The 19,868-nt window shown below is 48.0% G+C and overlaps 1 protein-coding gene across 6 annotated transcripts in view; it reads right to left on the bottom strand.

The window, feature by feature from the left end:
* LOC146808458 (transient receptor potential cation channel subfamily M member 2-like) overlaps positions 1-19,868 on the bottom strand; it is a 729,321-nt gene that overhangs the window by 116,952 nt on the left and 592,501 nt on the right. For all 6 annotated transcript variants that reach the window (XM_085623568.1, XM_085623566.1, XM_085623567.1 and 3 more), the window contains exon 28: positions 13,023-13,099. In XM_085623568.1, the coding sequence (XP_085479694.1) occupies positions 13,023-13,099 (77 nt within the window). The remainder of the gene's footprint in view (positions 1-13,022; positions 13,100-19,868) is intronic.

The raw sequence follows: 19,868 nt of genomic DNA, 5'->3' as shown, positions 1-19,868 counted from the left end.
AACAGGAGGGTAGAAAGGGGGCACCGCTGTCTAGTCCCGCGGGGTATCCTATACTGCCTGGAGATTGTTCTGCCCATTTTAACCCTCGATATACTGGCGGTATGTAAAAGTCGCACCCATGGCACCCATTCCTCTCCCAGGCCCATATGAAGCATCACCTCAAATAGGTACTCTCACCCTACCGTGTCAAATGTTTTTTCTAGATCAACAGAAAGCACTGCTGCCTGGTGTTTGGTGGGGGCCTCGACATGATAGAGAATGGAGTAGAGCCTGCGGAGGTTATAAGAGGTGTTGCAAGAGGGAATAAACCCGTTCTGGTCAGTGAGTACTAGTGTCTTCATATGTGGGATTAACCTACCAGCCAACACCTTACTTAAGATCTTAAAATCCATGTAAAGCATGGAGAGGGGCCTATAATCTTTAACACACGCCTCTGTCTTCTTAGTTTTCGGGAGGGGGATCACCAGGGCCGTCTGGGTGGAGCATGGCAATTCTCCAGATTCATACGCGTCTGCATACAACTTAACTAGCTGCGGTGCTAACAGGTCTGCGAAGCTTTGTTTAAATTCCGCCAGAAGGCATGCAATAATGGCTGCTTTGATTTCCGGCAAACTTATTGGTTCTCACCAGTTCTTCCCGGTCCTCCTCTTCTATCGCACTGAGGGGCAGGGGCTCCAGGTACTCTCTTATATGCAGCCGGGAAACCGCGGTCGGGGCAGTGTATAATCGCTCATAGTATGTTAAAAAGGATTCATCATTCTCATATGGGTCGTACACCACCTCCCCGGTATCTAAGCTAATTTGGGTGATTGGAGATCCCCCTAGTTCGGATCTAATTGGCCTTGCTAATAGTCGGTCCGCCTTCCCTTCCTCTCTCTGCACTTTATCTAAGTAGTCCTTGTGATTATAACATCTCAGTTGCCCCAGTGCATCATTATACTTTACACGCGTGGTCTGTAGTGCCACTCGAGCAGCATCGTCAGTACTCTGAACATTATCTAGGCTGCGGATGCTCCCCTCTAGGGCTAATATCTCTTGAAGGAGCTATCTATGCACCCCCGTCGCCTGTCCCATACAATGGCCCCATATGATCGCTTTAAACGCCTCCCACTCCACTTGAGAAGAGGATGTTGTGTTTGCGTTAATGGGAAAGTATGTGTCTAGGAGTGTATGCAATGATGTGCGAAAAGGAGCATAGAATAGAATAGAATAGAAGGAATTTTTATATAGCGCATGGCTACCCGGAAGCATCCCAGCGCTGTATGATCACTAGGGTCGGAACTGCCTTTTAAGGAAAGAGCCAGGTTTCAAGTTGTTTCCGCAAAACAAGATGATTGGGTTGTTTCCGCAGCTGCAACGGAAGGCTGTTCCACAGCTTGGAGGCGTTATAGGCAAAGCGACGGCCTCCACATCTGGTCTTCCTTATCCTTGGTACCACTGCGAGGTGCATCTCATCCGAGCGGAGGCTTCTAGGGGCCTTTGTAAGGGCAGATAAAGGATTCCATAATAGGAGGCCCATTACCCCCTAGGGACTTATGGACGACTCACAAGGCCTTGAAGTGGATTCTTTCTTGTACTGGTAACCAATGGAGCGTGTGAAGTGCCGGTTTTGCGGAGCTTTGTTTCTTGGTTCCCGTAAGCAGCCTAGCAGCAGAATTCTGCACGGTCTGTAGTTTTGAAATTACATAGAGGGGTGCGCCCAGGTAAAGGGCATTGCTATAATCTATCCTTGATAGAATAAGTGCTTGGACCAGTGTTTTTTGGTTTGCTCTGGTAGCAGTGGCAGAACTTTGCGAATCATTCTTAGTAGGCCGAAGCAGAGTGCAGTAGCTTTTCTGGCTTGGACTTTGAAAGAAAGATCTTGGTCCAGCCAAACACCCAGACTTTTTATTTCTGTTTTTGGTGTGGGTGCTGGGCCCATGCAGGCTGGCCACATGGTGTTGTCTTTAAGAGTAAGCTGGCTATCAAGTAGCATAAGTTCAGTCTTATCGCTGTTAAGTTTTAATTGGGAAAGACTCATCCAATTGGTGACTTCCTCCAGGCAGTGGTGGAGATTAAGGGATGTGTGGTCGGTCTAAGTCAGAGCTACTACCAACTGGGTGTCGTCCGCGTATGTAACTATATGGATCCCAAAGGGGGCGACCGTCTCCGCCAATGGGAACATATAAACAATAAAAAGGGTAGGGCTCAAAGACGAGCCCTGTGGGACTCCACATTTGAGGGGGACTGATTTAGACAGAGTGTCACCTGAGAAGGCATGAAAACAGCTATCCTCCAAAAAGGATTTGAGCCAAGATAGCACCTTGCCGGACACGCCTAGTTTCATTAGACGGTGAGTCAGGATCTTCAAGAAGTGCCAGGTTTAGTTTCCAGGTAGGGATCAGAGGGTACTGACCCAGGGGCTGATGCGTCATTATCAGTGGGCTATGATCTGACAATGTGCGCCCTAAATATTCGGTATGTTTAATAGAGCTATTAAGGGTAGGGGAGCACAGGAACATATCAAGCAATGTGTGCACTTCATGGACCAGCGAAAAGAAGGAGAACTCGCTGTCTCTGTTGTGATCTAATCTCCATGTGTCTTCAAGGCCCCAATGTGAAATCCATGTGTGGAACCCCAGAGCCATGCGGCGTGTCTGAGACCCCATCAAGGGAGTGTGCGAACGGTCAGTAACAACGTCCGCAACACAGTTGAAGCTCCCCCCATGTATCAAGTTGCCCCTTAATTTATCGGCCAGCACAGCAGAGAAGGATTCCAGAAAGCCAATCTGGTCCTGGTTAGGAGCATAAATATTGCCAAGGATAACTTTGTAACCCGACAGTCTCCCTGTGTCCAGAGCATACCAGCCTTCTGCATCTAACCACGAATGCTCAAGAGCAAAAGGTACCCCCGGCTTAACCCATATCAGTACCCCTCTGGCAAAAGCCGAGGGGGTGGTCACAAAGACCTGGACCCTCCATCATCGTTTCAGCTTCCCAGCTTCCTCACTGTTCAAGTGGGTTTCCCGAAGGAGCGCGATGTGTATGTCCCTGCGCCTCAGGTAGAAATAAATATTATGGCGCTTTGCAATAGACCCTATTCCTCTATTGTTCCATGTTAGGAATTGCATTACGCTACGGGCATCTGCCATTCGTGTTGGGTATCACCAAGCGGCTCGCAGAGGGAAGCCCTCCCCCACCGCCCCCCCATTCCTGCACCATCCCCCCCTCTGCAAACGTTCAAACACAAAAAAAAAGGACACCTATGATGGTCAGCACCCCGACCCCAGGGAAGTCCGACAGTGGTCGGCCGCTCAAACATCATGTGAAACAGTTGGTACTAGATGAGGCCCTAACCTGGTACGGCACTCATCGGGGGTTAGCCAAGAAAGATTAGATTGGGACGCTCCCACCAAACAGAGCGCACCAGCCCCGTATACAATATACAATGGGGCAGCTCGGGACCTGGAGCAGCCAACTGCAGTTCAACATCCTTCTGAGTAGCACAGTCACCGTAGCTTACCAATGGCATCAGATAATATCATCCGCAGTGTTAGGCGTCACCACTGGCAGCTTCACACTGTTGCTGCGGGAAGTGTCAAACTCATTTTCTTCAGTCTCTCTCGAGGAGTCAGCCTCTGTCTCCGGGGCAGCACTCTGACTTTGCATAACTGCCGCCACAGCCTGCAACGCTGCAGCCCTCTCCCTCTCTGTCTGCGATGAGGTTGGTTTCTTCTAGGTCCCCCTACAAGGTCATCGTTTCGGGCGTTTTCCAAGCTCTGTGGTCTTCCGCATGGCAGATCCAGGACCCGTGTCCCGCGGGGTCTCACATTTGTAGGCCTCTAACCAGTCCCAAGCGTCTTTATGACTGTCAAAGTAGTGGGTGTTCCCCTCAAGTATAATGCGCAGCCGGGCAGGGAACATCAGAGAGTATAGGAAACCTTCCTCTCTCAATGCCTTCTTGACCTCTAGGTATGAGGCCCGCTTCCTCTGCACCTCTAGCGTATAGTCCGGGAAGAGGGAGATTCTACTGTTATCCATAGTGAAGGGGCCCTCCGCTCTCGCCTTGTGCAGGAGGAGATCCCTGTCTCGGAAGTAGAGCAGTCGTTCCACCACAGGCCGCAGATGCCTCCCACGGGCCAGTGGCTTGGCCGGAATTCTATGGGCCCTTTCCAGTGCATAAAAACTGGACACACCCTCTGGTGCTACCACACTTCTGAGCCAATGCTCCAAGAAGGACACCATTTCGCTGCCCTCCGCCCCTTCCGGCAGGCCTAGGACCCTGATTTTGTCCCTCCTCTTGCGCCCCTCGGCATCTTCGACCCTACATTCTAGTAAACTCACTATGTCCGTAAGGGCCCCCATCTGCTGCTCCAGTGCCTTCTGTGCTGGCGCTAGTTCTGCGACATTAGACTCAGTCTCTTTTACGCTCCCCAACAATGTCTTATGTTCTTCTCACAGTAGGTCAAGTCCCACCGCAACCGTGCTAATATCTTGATGAAGGGTGGCCTTCTTGACCGCTATGGCCTCAAGTATTTTGTTCAGTTGTTGTTGCACCAGATCCTCTGGGGTAGATTACAACAGCTCCTCGGCACTGTCTTCCAGATCTTGAAGGGCCCCTGCCTGACAGCCTCTAGGATTGCCCAGTGTGCCAGGGGCTCACTAGGCCTATTTGACGCCCACCGCTGACGATGCTTATGAATCAGAGGACCCGCTGCAATTGGAGTTCAGCAATGATCGTGGATCCACCACCTCGAACAGGGCCGCACTGCAACCTGCCAGAGTAGTCCGACTCAGCCCCTTTCCCTCTTTTCCGCTAGTCCTTGCTGCACACCGTGGGCCCTGTACGATGCACCTCCACTGGACCGGGAGCGCTGCCTGGACCACCCTGGATTGTCTTCACTCACTTAAGCCGTGTTCTGTGTGGCCCACCAGACTACGGGCACAGCTATCACACACTTTGGACTCCCAGTGAAGGTCCGGCGCCCTGCCCACTCAGGCGTTGCGGGCCCCCTAGCTGCACCCCTCACTGCGCATTCCAGTGTGGTGGGGTCCACTCTGCTCCACGGTCACGGAATCATCACAGGGTTCTTGCCGCCGGGCAGACCAGCGCAGCTCCTCCTCTGGGCTGTTTCCACCTTCTCCTTAAGATCCATGCAAAGCCCTATAAACTGCCCAGGTACATCACCAACAGCGCCCTATCCAGTCCGCCCGGCTATGGCCAGACTCCTTACGGGCTCTATTCGATTCGAGTCCGGAGCCTGAATACCAGGGCTGCAAGGCCAGGCCCGTGCCGCCTACTGCTCCAACCTCATTGGCAAGCACTGAAAAGGCTGCTTCGGCCAGCCTCGCCCAGCTCTCCAGTGTTACTGCCACTGTATCCGGCAGCGATTGCGTTCTAGGGCAGAAATGCCAACACAAAGTCCAGCACCACAACTAGGCCCAACCCCCAGAGGCCCGGGCAGCCTCTGCACTACCAAGCCCACGGGAAAGTCCCCAGGCGCCAACTCGCCGTCTCCGGCAGGGGCCTCAATCACAATAGCTTTCCTCCCGAGGCACTCCGCTACTACCCTGGTCTCAGGAGGAAGTCCGGTGTTGCAGGAGGCCCTCCAGCTCCGAGACACAGCCAGGCAGTGCACCGGTCATGCCGCACTCCTGACAGCTAGACTCGTCAGGGGAGGCCCGCCTGCATCACTCAGTGGATCTCGGGCTCACCTCGGGGACACAGCTTCTGCCTTGTACGCGGGGACTGCCACTGCGCCTCCCGCTGCTGTCCAGCGAGGCACGCCTCAGAGCGTAGGGGCAGCAGCAGACATCCACTCAATGCCTGGCTCCGCTCACGGGGTAACTCCCAGGCACCTCAACGTCCTTTTTCGGCCGCTGTCACTTCGGCCGCAGTGGCCCGCTCCATGCAGCATATCGCGCGCCCTACTGGAGCCCCTGGCGGACCCCAAATTCCTCCTGGGCTCACCCCTCGGCTCGCGGATCTCTGAGGGACAGTTTGGAAGCTTGTCGGCTCATCCAGGCTGCCAATTTAATGAGAAGAAAATGTGGGCTGGTACGGAGCTCTTGGCTCACGCGTCCGCCATGATCCTCAGTTAGGCCACGCCCCCAGCTGGTGATGATACTTAACCACTAATGATTCAAAGCCACTGATGATACTTAACTACTAATGATATTGAGGCACTGATGATACTTAACCACTATTAATACTGAGCCACTGATGATACTTAACCACTGCTGATAATGAGCCACTGATGATACTTAACCACTATTGATACTGAGCCGGTGATGATACTTAACCACTAATGATACTGAGGAGGCGATGATACTTAACCACTATTAATACAAAGCCCGTGATTATACTCAACCACTAATGATACTGAGCCGGTGATGATACTTACCCCCAAATTATACTGAGTCACTGATGATACTTAATCACTAATGATACTGAGGAGGTGATGATACTTAACCACTATTACTACTGAGCCACTGATGATACATAACCACTAATGATACTGAGCCACTAAGGATACTTAACCACTCATGATACAAAGCCGGTGATGATACTTAACCACTATTGACACTGAGCCGGTGATGATACTTAACCACTAATGATACTGAGGAGGTGATGATACTTAACCACTATTAATACAGAGCCAGTGATTATACTCAACCACTAATTATACTGAGCCGGTGATGATACTTAACCCCAAATTATACTGAGGCACTGATGATACTTAATCACTAATGATACCGAGGAGGTGATGATACTTAACCACTAATGATACTGAGGAGGTGATGATACTTAACCACTAACGATAGTGAGCCACTGATGATACTTAACCACTATTAATACTGAGCCACTGATGATACTTAACCACTAATGATATTGAGGCACTGATGATACTTAACCACTATTAATACTGAGCCTCTGATGAGACTTAACCACTAATGATACTGAACCACTGATGATACTTAACCACTCATGATACTAACCTGGTGATGATACTTAACCATTATTAATAATGAGCCACTGATGATACTTAACCACTAATAATACTGAGCCACTGATTATACTTAACCGCTTATGATACTGAGCCACTGATGATACTTAACCACTATTAATACTGAGCCACTGACGATACTTAACCACTAATGATATTGAGCCACTGATGATACTTAACCACTATTGATACTGAGAAGGTGATGATACTTAACCACCAATGACACTGAGCCGGTGATTATACTTAACCTCTAATGATACTGACCCGTAGATGATACTTAACCACTATTCATACTGAGCCACTGATGATACCTACCCTCTATTAATACTGACCTACCGATGATACTTCACCACTATTAATACTGAGCCACTGATGTTACTTAAACACTAATGCTATTGAGGCACTGATAATACTTAACCACTAATGATTCTGAGCCACTGATGATAATTAACCGCCAATGATACTGAGGCACTGATTATACTTAGCCACTATTAATACTGAGCCAGTGATGATACGTGACCACTAATGATACCGAGCCACTGATTATACTTAACCACTAATGATACTGAGACAGTGATGATACTTAACCACTAATGATAATGAGCCAGTGATGATACTTAACCACTAATTATACTGAGCCGGTGATGATATGTAACCACTAATGATACTGAGCCTGTGATGATATTTAACCACTATTAATACTAAGCCAGTGATTATACTTAACCAGTAATGATATTGAGCCAGTGATGATACTTAACCACTAATGATACTGAGCATGTGATGATACTTAACCATTAATGATACTGAGCCAAGAATGATACTTAACCACTATTAATACTGAGCCACTGCCCAAAAATAGCAGGTGCCCAAGTACCTTTATTGTCGAATGCTGACAATACGGTTTTGATGGCCTTGACTGCCAATAGCCTTCGGGGATGTTTGGATGCTTTCACCGAATACATGACGTCACTAGACCTGAAGGTAAATTATAAGTAGGGCTCCCGGTTTTATGGTATTTATTTTTTTGCCATTTCCGTCTGTATTTATCCATATTTATTTTTTGGGCATTTTTTCTGTATTTATCCACATTTATTTTTGCCACAAACAAAAGACGACGCTACAGCTACTATTTTTCCACATTTATTTAAATGCCCAATGCCAGTGTCCACCTGAACTCATCTAAAGCAGGTAGCAAGAGCACTTTCAGCGAAAACGACCTAAAACCCTCAGTGTTACCGAAGCTTGCCTACAGTAGACAACTGAGAGCACATTCAGTGTCCAATACACGCCACTGCCACTGTGCACTTGAGCTCATAGGAACAATGGTGTAACCTAAGCTCTTCGGGTGAAGGCAGCAGCAAGTACATTTATTGACCAATGTCCACCACCTCCAGTGTCCATCTGAGGATATCTAGAGTGTTTTCAGTGACCAAGGCACAACAATCTTAGTGCTTTCCTAAGCTTTTCTACAGCAGGAAACAGCGAGCACATTTAATGACCAATACCAGTGTCCACCTGAACTCAGAGCAGGAAGTAAGAGCACTTTCAGTGAACAAGACCTAAAACCCTCAGTGTCTACTGAAGCTTGTCTAGAGTAGACCATAGAGAGCACATTCGGTATCCAATGCTTACCACTGCCCACCTGAACTTATATAGAGCAATCTCAGTGACCAAGCAACAATGCTGTCAATGACTACACAAGCGCTTTGGGAGCAGGCAACAGCAAGTACAGTCACTGGCCAAAGGCCACCACTACCAGTGTCTACCTCAGCTCATCTGGAGCACTTTCAGTGACCACGGCAGAATGCTGTCAGTGACTGCCTAAACTCACCTACAGCAGGCCGCAGAGAGCACTTTCAGTGAGTACAACCCCAGCAGAAAGGTGTGCTTCCCACCAATCCAGGCAGTAGCGAGCACAATCACTGAGTACACCCCCAGCAGAAAGGTGTGCTTCCCACCAATCCAGGCAGAAGCAAGCACATTCACTGAGTACACCCCCCAGCAGAAAGGTGCGCTTCCCATTCCTTCCCAGACAGCAAAAAGCACATTCAGTGACTACAACTCCTCAACAGAGAGATGTGCTTCCCACCAGCTGGAGACAGCAGAGAACACATACAGTGAGTACAACTCCTTAGCAGCCATAGTTGGTACTCACTCACCCACATGCAGCAGAGAGCGCATTCAGTGAGTGCACATAACCAGCAGAGGGGTGTGCTTCCCACCAACCCAGGCAGCAGAAGGCACATTCAGTGACTACAACTCCCCAACAAACAGATCTGCTTCCCACCATCCGGAGACAGCAGAGAACACATACAGTGAGTACAACTCCCAAGCTGTCAAAGATGCTACACACTCACACGCATGCAGCAGTAAGGGCATTCGGCCGAAGTCCGGTGCTGAGGGGGCCCCCTGGAGCTTGGAGGCACCCCCACCCCGCGGGGGCTATGGGGGCCTGTGTTACGCCCTGATTTTTTTGTATGAATCAATAAATAGCACGTTGGGAAATGGTCCTTTTGTAACGCGTTCTGACACCTTCGGGAATTAGGTGTTTCGAAGATATTTTTTATACTTTTTTGTGTATACTGCTTTTATGATTCATCTGGAATCGAATAGAGGTTTCTGACTGACTACTGAGCCAGTGATGATACTTAACCACTAATGATACTGAGCTGGTGATGATACGTAACCACTAATGATACTGAGGCAGTGATGATACTTAATCACTAATGATACTGAGCTGGTGATGATACTTAACCACTAATTATCCTGAGGCGGTGATGATACTTAACCACTATTAATACTGAGCCACTGATGATAACTAACCACTAATGATACTGAGAATGTGATGATACTTAACCACTAATGATACTGAGCCAATGTTCATACATAACCACTAATGATACTGAGAATGTGAAGATACTTAACCACTAATGATACTGAGCCAATGATGATACATAACCACTAATGATACTGAGCCAATGATGATACTTACCCACTAATGATACTGAGCCGGTGATGATACATAACCACTAATGATACTGAGCCGGTGATGATACATAACCACTAATGATATGAGGCGGTGATGATACTTAACCACTATTGATACTGAGCCAATGATAATACTTAACCACTAATGATACTGAGCTGGTGATGATACTTAACCCCAAATGATACTGAGGCGGTGATGATACTTAACCACTATTAATACTGAGCCAGTGATGATAGTTAACCACTAATGATACTGAGCCGGTGATGATACGTAACCACTAATGATACTGAGGCGGTGATGATACTTAACCACTAAGGATACTGATCAGGTGATGATACTTAACCACTAATGATACTGAGCCGGTGATGAAACTTAACCAATAAGTTGCCACTGATGATACTTAACCACTATTAATACTGAGTGAGACGATACTTAACCATTAATGATACCGAACCACTGATGATAGCTAACCACTCATGATACTGAGCCACTGATGTTACTTAACCACTAATGAAAATGAGTCACTGACTATACTTCACCACTATTCATAATGAGTAAGTGATGATAATTAACCACTAATGATAGTGAGCCACTGATACTTTAAAGTAAAGTCGAGACTTCATTTACTCTTTTTTTGCTGAATCATTGACATGTCTGCCTAGGAAGCAGGTGTCATATGTGCTAAGAACCTGTGAAAGGTCAAGTCACTCACACAACAATATCAATAAAAACACCTGAAGCGACATCAGTATGGGACAAATGCCTTGTTACCTCCATTTCAAGGTCAGGCACGTACACGAATATAAATAGTGTAGTCTGAATTGAGGTGTTTTTTTACCTAGTTATTTTTTGATAATCAATTTTTATTGTTTTTTTAAAAACAGGAATAAACATAAGACCCACAGTAAGCAGAGACATTAATATTCAGCAATTGTATGGCATCTTCGTAACATCAAACAGCCACTCCTCGGAAAGGCATGAAGTGAAAAGGGGGACAGAGTACATTCTTACGTTGAATCTACAGATGTATAAGTGGAATGTTATTTGTCTATTACCCCCACCCATTTGCCCCATACTTTGCGATACTTTGCTGGGCATCCCCTGGAATTATACATGTCTTTCTCTTGTGCTGAGCACCAGTCCACTCCCCTACGCCACCTTGCCATGGTGGGAGCAGCTGGTCTAAACCAATTGCCTCAATGTCCCTCTTGGCTACCATCATGGCAGTGTTCAGGAAGGGTTTATCCGCTCTGGACCCGTCCAATCCCCCGGCAACCCCCAGAAGCACATTCAATGGTCTATGCAGGATCTCCCAGCCCAGGACCTCCGTGAGTTCCCTTTCTATGGAGTCCCAAAATCGTGTAATGACGGGTCAGAGCCATACCAAGTGGAAGAAATCAGATTGTTGCTGGTTGCTAAGGGGGCACGATGCGTCTGGTCTCAGCCCTTCGCTGTGAAGGCGCTTCGGCGTAAGGTAGGCGGCATGGAGATAATATATTTAAACTAGACGGAGCCTCGCGGAGGTGGTGATTGTCTTGGGTGTCATCAGTGCGTTCCTCCAGTCCTTCTCCTTCAGGGGCCCGATCCATCCCTCCCAATGGTCCCTGAGTCGGTGTAGTGTGGTGGGAGTGTTATTCGTTAAGGAGCAATAAATTCGAGAAACTCCCCCCTTTCCCAGGTCACCTGTCATATGATTTGGGCCTCGCGTGGGCTGTATTCAGGCAGTGAGGCAACGTCTGATATGTGGGAGCGGAGGGCGTGACACAATTGAAAATACCTGTAAAACTGTGAGGGGTATAAAGAATACTGGGATTGTAGGTCTTGGAAGGTGCGTATGTGGTCGCCCCCTCCCCCCATATGTCCCCAAGTTGCGAGATGCCAATAACGTCCCGCGCCCTGAAGCCTTCCAGGTTGTTAACCTCCTGGAGTCAGGTGCCCTGCCAGAGCGGTGTGTATTGAGTCAGTGTGTTTGGCCAATGCGTATCACGTAGAGAGGCACGCCAGGCCAGGAGAACCCCCTGTGTCACTGTGGGCAGGGATCTGGGAATAGCTTCTCCGTACATCATCCCTTGGATCTTAGATAGGCCCAGGGCATTTAGTTCCACTCTGTACGCTGGGTCCGATCAGCCGCCGTTGAACCAGTCGTGTATAGTGAGCAGTCGGGTTGCTAAATAGTATAGGTACAGGTTAGTCATGCCCATTCCTCCATCGAAGGGCAGGATCCGGCATTAGGCCAGAGCCAGACGAGGTCTCCGACCCCCCCAAAGGAATTTGATAGCCAGGCTGTCCATCTCCTTGAACCAGGTTTGTGAAAACAAGAAGGGTGTATTCTGAAGTATGTATAAGAACCTGGGTAGTATCATCATTTTGAACAGGGCTATTCTGCCCAGGGGGTTCACTGTGTTTATAAGAATGCAATTAAGACGAGCATATTGATGCACACAGTTCATGTCAGACATTTCTAAGGTTATGTCAGAAGTTTCCATCTCAGATAAGATACAGTATAAAAGGGCGACCCCTTGACCCTTGGTTAGGAGAGGCTGGTTGTCCCGGATTATCACTTAATATACTTTGTCTCCCAGAGCTCCGGGATGCTGCTGCACCGTGCTTTATGCTGATACCAAGTTGAGTCCAGGAGGAGAGGAAATGACAAGAGGTATGTTTGTCTTTTGCAAGGATTATGGTCTCCATGACTTCTAATAACCACAGTGTTTTGCTGTAAACGGGTATGCAGTGTGTTGATTCTCTCTAAGGAACTCTTGATGTAAGCTATGCTACCCCATGGTCTCCTAATGTAGTGCCCAAAAGTAGGTTTTAGGGTATTAGGTTTTCTTGACACTTTAACTATGGTAGAAATGTTGAATTTTGTTCTCGTTGTTCACAACATACTTTTGTGATGTTTAAAGATATTTTGTGTTGTTATTTTAGGAAAGGACAAAGGACAGAATAGAGAGAATGGAAGAATGGACGATGAAGCAACAAAACCCTGCCTATGACATGGGGTCCTGAAGGTGACAAACAAGATGAACCTTTGATTCAACACTTACTCTCCCCAGGGGTTGTACGTTCCTCTGCCCTCTCTCTCTGCGATATGGAAAGGAGGGTTATAGAGCAGGAAGTCCACCTATGGGGAGCAAAAAAACACATTATTACAACATGGACACACACACAGGCATAAACACACACCAACAAACAAACACATTCTGACACAGACACATGCACATTCACACAGCACACACACACACACAGGCATAAACACACAACAACGCACACTCACAGTCTGGCACAGACACTCACACACACAGGCATAAACACACACCAACACACACACACACTCTGCCACAGACACACAAACACTCACATACACACAGGCATAAACACACTAGCACACACACACACACACATACTCACACACAGACACATACACACACACAGGCAAAAACACATGCCAACGCACACACACTCAGACACGAAGGGCCCCTTGCTTTGCCTCTGGTGCCTGCAGTGGGGATCTGGGGCCTCCATTTAGGATAGGGAGGTACTCTGTCTGTTTCCGCTGGAATAACCAAGCCAGAGAAGATTCCTGTGACGGCATATATTATTCACAAGACTTTTCCCATGGTGAAAGAAATCCCACCAGACTTAGCTTCTTCCAGAAATCAGAGTGTTTGCGACGACCACCGACCTCTGACCCAGTCCCATGACTCAGGGACGGCAAGGAGTCTAAGTGAGCCTGTGTGGCATTAGCCAGTCTTCCAGTGATCTTACATACAGAAACATTTATGACCTCCTCACTTCGTCCTCTCTTTCTCCATCCTTTGCCATTCAATCTTCTCACTCTGTTATCTCCTTTCTCTCCACTTTCAGTTCTCACAACCCACTGCCCCCATTACCAATCCCTCATTCTACCCTCTCTCCTGCTCACTCAGGCTTCTCTCACTCCATCTTCAGGTTTGCTCTCAATGAAATACCAGTAAATACTGTCTGATAAAGGACAGCTGGGCCCTGTGAAACTGAGGGCATATTCCCTCTCTGTCCCCACTCCCCCCTCCAGCACCCAAGCAAGTGTGAATGTGTTTTTAGAGCTTACGTTAGCCAAGACATTTTGTTTGTCCCACAACAATTATTTAATGAAGTATCCACATATACATACATATGATGATAGCTTTCAGCCAGCCATCTTCACCCATTGGTCAGTAGTAGTGTCACACGCACATTGTTTCTGCTCACCACTTTAGCCTTTGGCTATCTTCACTGAGTGACATCATTTTGCCGGTTTAGTGTCTGCTTGCACATCTGTATGCAAAGGAGTTAGGGACAGATGTGTCAAACCTATTTGCAGTTGCAAACAGTGTGATCCGAAGAGTCGGGACATTTTTCGGTAACACATTACCGAATCTCAATTTGGGACTGCAAATACATAGCAATGCGATATTTGGAAGGGGGTGTTTAGGGCGTCCCATCCAAATATCAAATTGCAGTAGTATGAATGAATGTTTTGTGACCAAATTATGGATGTAAAACCTTCATTTTTTACCAACTCCTCGGAGGACCATTTTCAAATAGTAAGGGGTCCCCATTTGTGAATGTTGATACAGATATTTTTTAAGAGCAGGCAGTGATCCCACAGACCACTGCCTACTCTCAAAAAATAAAACTTTAACATTGAATTGTTTTCTTCTGCTGCATTTAAAAACAAGAGATGGCTTTACTAAAAAGCAATCACAGACATGATGGGCTCCTGACCCCAGTAGGCCACCTTCCCTGTGATTGCTGCAACTCCTAATGGGTCGCAAACTACGACCTAACTCATTAAAACTCATAAGGTAGGTCTATTCCGTCCCCATTATGAAGTGCTATTTCCAACTTCTAGGTTTTTGTACACTAGGAATTGCGCATCTCAGGGGAAGGGTATTGGATAAGAAAGTCTTGGTCCCCAGGTACAGCAAGGTGACGGTGAGCAATGATGTTTGACCAGAGACCCGTACAGGCCTTGGCCCTGATCCCCAAAGAGTGTCTGTCGAAGTGTTGTTAAAAGGGAGAAGAATATGGCATGGCTCTAGGACCTCAGTCAGCACATTAGTCTTGACTTCTTGTGTAGGGAGGTGGAAGTCAAGGATTTCCACAGCTCTGGGCACCACCATGCCTCAAAGTCGGACAGCACTATGGTCGTCCGTTGTCATCCGGTTCGGGTGAAAATGTTATTGGCATCAGAGGATAGCGCTTTGGCAAAGGGCATGATGCTTGAACCCGGTTCAGTACAGGGCTCCTGCTGGCAGGAGTCCAGTTGAGAGGCCCCTCGGTTGCATGGGGTCTGAAGGCACTCCAGAGGGAGTCAATTGGGGATAATTAACACATCACCGCCTTGTGAAACTCCTTGATTTGTCACAGAGGCACCCCAGGTCCAAGAAACTCTTCTAGGACTTATCCGAAGACCGTGATCTTGATCATGACTTCTCGAAGGAGGGGCCTTGAGAAAAGGGTCTTCCTAATAGTGACACAGAGTCTTTTGTTGTTGGGAGACAAACAACTACGTTTCTTGCTCCGGAATGGGCTTTTGGTGCATCCAGGCACCTCACTGTAGGCCGCGGAGTGATGGGATGACCCCAGATACCACAGGCAGACTAAGAGAGGCTCAGTTACAGACAGTGGCGGCTTGCTCGGAATAGGGGTGGTGAGGCGGGGTGGATTAAAAAATGTTTTTTAAAAATAAATATACCTTCTCTGCCGCGCCACTGCACACCTCTCCTCTGTCCTCTTCAGGTCTGCTACAGCACTGGAAGCACTCAGGATTTGGTGCTCTCCCAGTCAGTCACGACACTGCAAGAGCAGACTCATGACTGGTCTGAGCATCCTCTTGGACACCCAGGCAGTGCCTGGGTAGGCTGGGCATGTCATCCACAGGGCTGTGTAACACAGCCCAATGGAGAACATGCCAAGTGAGCATGACGGTTTCGCTGGCCCTAGAGGACCAGCCAACCTACCATGTGCACTTAGAGAAGTGCAAACCGCTCCTCCTCTGCTCTGGCGTCATAGAGCTAGCCTGCCTCGACTCCTGCATAGAAAAAGAAAATGATAATTCGGTCCTGTTATTATCATATTCTTTTTCTTTTTTGCACAGCTGTAATAGCAGTGAGGCGACACTCCTTTCCCTTACCGGAGGAGCCGCCACTGGTTACAGACAGTATGGGTGTAGGAAAGTAGGATCTGCTTTCATGATTACCCACACGTTTTGCTTGGTGCTATGCTGTTTCTGACTAGTCTGATGGGATCCTGCTAACCAGGACCCCAGTCTCTGTGCTTTCTCCACTAATTTGGCTATGGTCAGTACTTAGGTACACCCCAGATTGGCTACTGGTGTACCCTTATAAATCCTAGGATATGGTACCATGGTACCCAGGGCATAGGTACACCAGTGATCTCCCATGGGCTGAAGCCTGTATTATGCCACCTATGAGAGGCCACTCAAACTGTAACAGGCCTGCCACCGCAGCCAGTGTAAGCTGGGGATAGAACTACTTATGACAGATATACGTTTTCTTACATCTGAGGTCACTGCACTTAAAACCTTTAAGTCACCCTTAAGGCAGGCCTTTCAGTCCTGAAGGCAGGGTGCTCAGTTCATAGTGTGAGGGTGCCCCTGCATGAGCGGGGCACCCAAACAACCTTCATAGTCCATTCTCTCAGGTTGTATGTGCATTAGCCATTACGATATATAGAGCGGCCATGCGTCATTACGCGATGACCATCCCTAAATTGTCTGTAACGAATCCTGTCGTGTTTGATATCAAACATGTTGGAATCATACCCCCACACTGATGGTGTAGAAGGTATGATTCCATGTACTGTAAAGCTCCTCCAGGAGGCCCTCATTGCTACCGGTACCAGTCTTCCAGAACCGGACAGCGAGTTAGGGCTGCTGCCGACCAGAGACATGTTTCTGTCAACCTGCTGATGAACCAAGCTTGAGCAGGGGAAGGCAGAACAATAGATATTCTGTCACAGGGAGGTGTGACCACCTCCCAGTCAGGTTTAAGTGTATTGGGGCAGGGTGGGGGTCTTTGCCAGCGCCAATGAGACTGCTGGAAGGGCACATTTGGTGCCCTCCTTGCATAGTCCATTTCAAACCAGTTCGGGTAACTGTTGGCTCCTGCTCTGGCACGAAACTGGACAAAGGACATGGGAGTATCCGCCCCACTGTCCAGCCCCTCCTCTGGGAGGACCCCTGAATTGTCCCAACCCTTTACTTAGAGTACTTAAGGGCTTACCGGTGGGTGGGTCCCTAGATTCGTCATGGGACAAGATTCAGATCAACCCACCACTTCATCTTTGACCATCTGGGCCCTCTGGACTTCCCTGGACTCTGCTCTGGGCACCAAGACTGTAACTGGGAAGACTCCTGCTGCTCCTGGTCTTGTTGTCCTGCTCATCCGCTGCAACGTCTGTGCCTGTGCTCCATACAGGATCCTTCCAAGGCCTGTGGACACCCAAAGACACTTGAAGTAATCACCCTTGAAGTGAAAGAGTCACTTCTCTGCATCTGCAGGCACCGCAACAAAGCTGGGCAAACACAAGCTGACCATCTTCTGCTCCTGGGCTGCCACGGACTCCGAAAGGCACAGCAACACAGGTGGTGGTTCTACACCTCCCTCAAGGCCTGCACTGTCCTCTCACCAAGTTTGAGACCAGTATCCCTTGTCGGAGCTGCCAGAACCAAGCCCCTGCGCACCAAATCGACTTGCCATTGCCAAGGTCTGTTGGCTCTCTTCCTCAGAGATCTTGGGGCTCCAAGCAGCTCCCTCCTCAGGCATCTCCTGCTGTGGAAATTGCAGAAATTACCGTTAGCATAAGCTGAAGCCATTTTGTTTGTGGCATCCATTTTAGTTAGCCATGGTTTAGACATGTGCTTCTTCCGTCTTCACTGTTACCTGCTTTTCTGTTCTGCTTGAGTCATCAACTATAACTATAGTTAACTCTTTCAGTACTGAGCCAGAGCACTGCGCATGCTCAGAAAGGCCTGTAGCTGCTAGAATGCACCTGTCTTAGAGTGTAAGTGTCAGGTTGTTTTAACTGATGTAAGCATAAATGTTTCCCCTCCCACTTTGTTGACCAAGCAATTTTTGTATGCCCATGTTAGTCAATAACTATTCTTGTATGTGCCAGTACCTCCCCTTTGAGTCTCCATGCTGACTATGCAATAAATGTATATATAAGGCCCCTGGCTTCTGTATTCTATGGACTACCTCATACAGTGCCCGAGGGTGTTGTATAGATGTAGTCCCACTCATGAGAGGTTAATAAATCTATTTCTTTGATATTACATCTTCCGTGCCAATCTCTTCTTTGTTGGTTTAAGAACCAGTGGAGAGATAAGGGTGAACCCCTGCACCGGTGGGCCTCTAAAAAGACTCATTTCCACACTGCAGCCAGGATCTTTGTCCTCACAGTATCCTTTGCACCGTGGGCTTGCATCTTTGGCGAGCTGCTCGAGGTCCTACTGCGACTCCTGTGTCTCTGGCCTGTGGGTCCTCTCGAGGGTCTACTTTGGCTCCAGGGGGCTCCCCCAATTGCTCAGAGCTACTCTGACTCCTCTGCTTGTGGTGAGTCCCTTGGAACCTGCTGGTACTACCTCTGCACCTTTTTCACTTGCCACGATGTTTGCGGTTGCCAAGGCTTGTTGGTGCTCACGACAGACACAGACCGCTCAGCTCTCGTCATCCGGCGTGGGACAGCTCGTGAATGTCTGCTGGTCTGCCACAGCATCGCCTGGTACACACAGCTGAAGCTCCAAGGTCATCGTCAACTCTCCTGCATCTCCCAACATCGGTGGGCATTCGTCTTTCGTGCCTCCTGGTTATTCCTGAGTGGCATAGGCTCTGTCCCCTCTGCTTGCAGGTACTTCTTGACTTGAATCCACCTTTGAGTTCCACTGGACCCTTCCACCTTCTCCAGCAGCGGCATCTTCCTGAAGTCCTCCACTGAGTTTGACGGTGGTTTCTGACGCCACTTCACACCTATACACCCGGCTTCCCTAGTGTAGGTATCCTGGTTCCTAGAGTATCCACGGGTGGGGTGACTCCTCAACCTTCTGTCTTTCACAGGGTTTCTTCAGGGTCCACTGGGAAGGGTCCTTCTTTAAAATTTTAACTGTGACTTACCCATTGACTTGAATTGAGCACGCTCTTGTGATCCCACTCTGCACACGGCCTCCGTGGGGTTCCTGGGTACTTAACTTGGGTGGTTCCTTGGATCCCCAGCACTTCTACATCTTCTAGGTACAGTCATGACTCCAGTTGTGGTTCGCATCCCACTATTTTAGCATATGGTTTGTTCTCCCCTTGAGGACCACTGTGTATATGTGCTATTTGTTTTTATTGCAAAGTATTTTGTGCATTGCATCATATCTCCGGGTAGAAGATATTGTTGTGTGTTAGTGAGTGTCTTATAATAAATACCTATTTTTATAAATACACTGTGTGGTTCTTTTTCACTAAACCTATACCAAAAAGATTACGATCTGGTAAAACAAGATGCTCTACACTCCTTCTGGACTAAGCCTGAAGGATGTTCTCCAGAGCTACCACATAGAGAGCTTTCTAAGGTTGTCTAAGACCACTAAAATCATCATAAGGGTTGTCTGGATGAGTGCAGAGTGCTACACTTTAATAAGTGAGCACCATATACTAAGCCAGCCTCCTACAATGGGTACAAATAAAAAGTATATATAGTGACAATGTGATCTTCACAGGTGCTCAATTTTGGCCTGTTCCTGGACATAGTTCCAAAAAACATGTGGGTACTATTTTTCATCGAAGAAAGTGTAAAAAGATTGGATTGCCAATTTGCCTGAAGTTTAGGAGTTTTCCATCCAGTGGTTTATTTGTAACAAAAAA

Source organism: Triturus cristatus, chromosome 8, assembly GCF_964204655.1.
Source record: "Triturus cristatus chromosome 8, aTriCri1.1, whole genome shotgun sequence".
Classification (NCBI taxonomy): domain Eukaryota; kingdom Metazoa; phylum Chordata; class Amphibia; order Caudata; family Salamandridae; genus Triturus; species Triturus cristatus.
This window is presented reverse-complemented; position numbering and strand designations above follow the sequence as displayed.